Below are 2,500 nucleotides of genomic sequence, written 5' to 3' on the forward strand. Positions count from 1 at the left end.
GCGTGGCAGCGAGAGCAGACTGCGTCGCGAACGGGCTGCCAACGGAGACTGTGTTGGAGGACATGAAATCGGACATATATTCAGTTTTGCAGATTTTCTACATTTCTGTTTTTTTCTGATTCATCTGACGCTTTTAGATTTTTTTAAAAGATGATAGCTGTTCACTAACTTGTTCTCCCGACTTTTTTTGTAATTGAAGTTGAAAAGTTAGACGACTTATCAATTCGAAAAGAGGAAAATTAAGCAATAACCAAGTAACGTGTGATACTTTATAGATGAGGTATTTTGTATCAGAATATTATAATTGTATGTATATATATTTGGGCAAATAAATGTGTATATATGTATATGTATATATATATATATACATACATATATATATATATATATATATATATATATACATATACATATATACATGTAAAAAGATAGATAGATATATAGACATATATATATATATATATATATATATATATATATATATATATATATACATGTAAATAGATAGATAAATATATAGACATATATATATATATATATATATATATATATATATATATATATATATATATATATATATATATATATATGTATGTATGTATGTATATATATATGTGTGTGTGTGTGTGTGTGTGTGTGTGTAGATGTCTATCTATCTATCTCTGTATATACCTATTTACTGAGCGACAGATAGGCCGACGACGCGGGGAGGAAACACACGCCTGGCTGGCAGACCCGCCGCTTCCACTCCGGGAGCACAGGTGCGGTACGACAGTGTCGGCGTGACGCGGCTGCCTGGCAGGTGAGTTCACAGGTGCGAGATGGCAGTCACTACCTGGCTTCGGTGATATTCACACGTCTGTGGGACCCCTGGCACGCCCACCCTTATTGTCGCGTGTGTGTGACAGTGCCGGCCGGGGTAACTCGTAGATCGGTATATGTAGGTGTATGAAAGTGTTTCGTTATGTCGTCACTCTCATCCGGACTGTGTGCTGGATTACATGTACTGTAACACTTGCTGTATGATGTGACGAGCGACGGACAAGTATCGCGCTTTGCATCGTGTGTTTTAGTCCTGCATCGTCGACCCAGCCTGACCTATGATGATGAATGCAGGTGAGTGAGTCCCCTCGGCGCTCTCCAGAGGAACGTGCTCTGTTCATTCGGTTAATTTCTTCGTTAATCTGAACACCGACAGTGTCTTTACAAATAACGTTATCTGTTTCATTCTCGAAGTGATGGAAAAGTAACTGCATGTCCCATGGCGAGGTTGGTTAAGATCTGCGTAATTATTCCCTCCAAATTAAGAATCATTTAGTCAAAGAGAGAAATGGAAAATGATGATGATGGTATATTCCTTTCGAATTTCATGGACACTCCCAAGAACTGGCATTCACACGTGACAGCGCAAAATGACTAATAGGTTTACAGGGCGAGAAATTTAGATTGCTCCCTCACCCTCCCTCTCCCTCTTTTTTTCTTTGCCTGCCTTCCCCCCTTCTCTCTTTGTCACCCTCTCTATTCTTATTCTCATAATCATAAATGTTGTTAATGTTATTATTACTATTATTATCGTCATCATGATTATTGATATTATTAAGTATTTCTGTTATTATCATTATCACTATCATCATTATTGTCATCACCATCATCTTTATCACCACCACCACCACCATCGTTATTGTCATTATTACTATTATCATACCATCATCACATTTTTATCTCTGTCTTTTTCGAGGATAATGATGCATTCTGACGTATTACCAGATAGCTGCTGAAAATATTTGGAAGACACCCATGTCACTCGAACATTTTTCATTTAAGAAAATCAACGAAGAAGTTAACTAATATATATATGTGGCATCTATAATGATAATGTGTATGGGCGGCAGAACTACGATGTTCATGCTGCTTTTTCATAAGTAAAGTTAAAGTAACAATTAAGGGGATTTATAACAGCAACGACGGTGCTGTCAATGATAAGGAAAGTAGAGTGTGTTCTAGTAATATCAGTGATAATAACTTTTGCCATAGTATCAGCTCTAAATGTAATGTCAGGTAGCTATTAAATCCACAATAAAGCTGATATTAATGATGATGATATTGATGGTGATGATAAAAATGATAATGATAATAGTAATGATAATGATCATGCTAACAATAACAATAGCAGCAGTAGTAGTAATGATGATAATAAAAACCACAATAATAATGATAATATGATTAATAATAATCATGATGATGATAGTAACGATAATAACAACAACAATGACAATAATGATAATTATGATAATAACATTGATGATAATGAACGTTATAATAACGATGGTAATGATAACAACAGTGATGAAACGACAATCATAATAACAAAAGCAACGATAGTAATAAGATAATAACTAACAACTTAACAACAAGAAAACATATGAATAATAACTCCATCACCAACATCAACAAAAGCAAAAACAAAAAACACAAAAAAGAGAGAAAAAACAGTAATAGT

At 34.7% G+C, this 2,500-nt stretch overlaps 1 protein-coding gene across 1 annotated transcript in view; it reads left to right on the top strand.

The window, feature by feature from the left end:
- The first annotated feature begins 806 nt into the window (after positions 1-806).
- Positions 807-2,500, top strand: part of LOC113829620 (uncharacterized) — a 53,132-nt gene continuing 51,438 nt past the window's right edge. The window contains exon 1 of the mRNA XM_027382823.2: positions 807-1,116. Coding sequence (XP_027238624.2) covers positions 1,101-1,116 — 16 coding nt within the window. The 5' untranslated portion in view covers positions 807-1,100. The remainder of the gene's footprint in view (positions 1,117-2,500) is intronic.

This window comes from Penaeus vannamei, chromosome 30 (assembly GCF_042767895.1).
Source record: "Penaeus vannamei isolate JL-2024 chromosome 30, ASM4276789v1, whole genome shotgun sequence".
In the NCBI taxonomy this organism is placed as follows: Eukaryota; Metazoa; Arthropoda; class Malacostraca; order Decapoda; family Penaeidae; genus Penaeus; species Penaeus vannamei.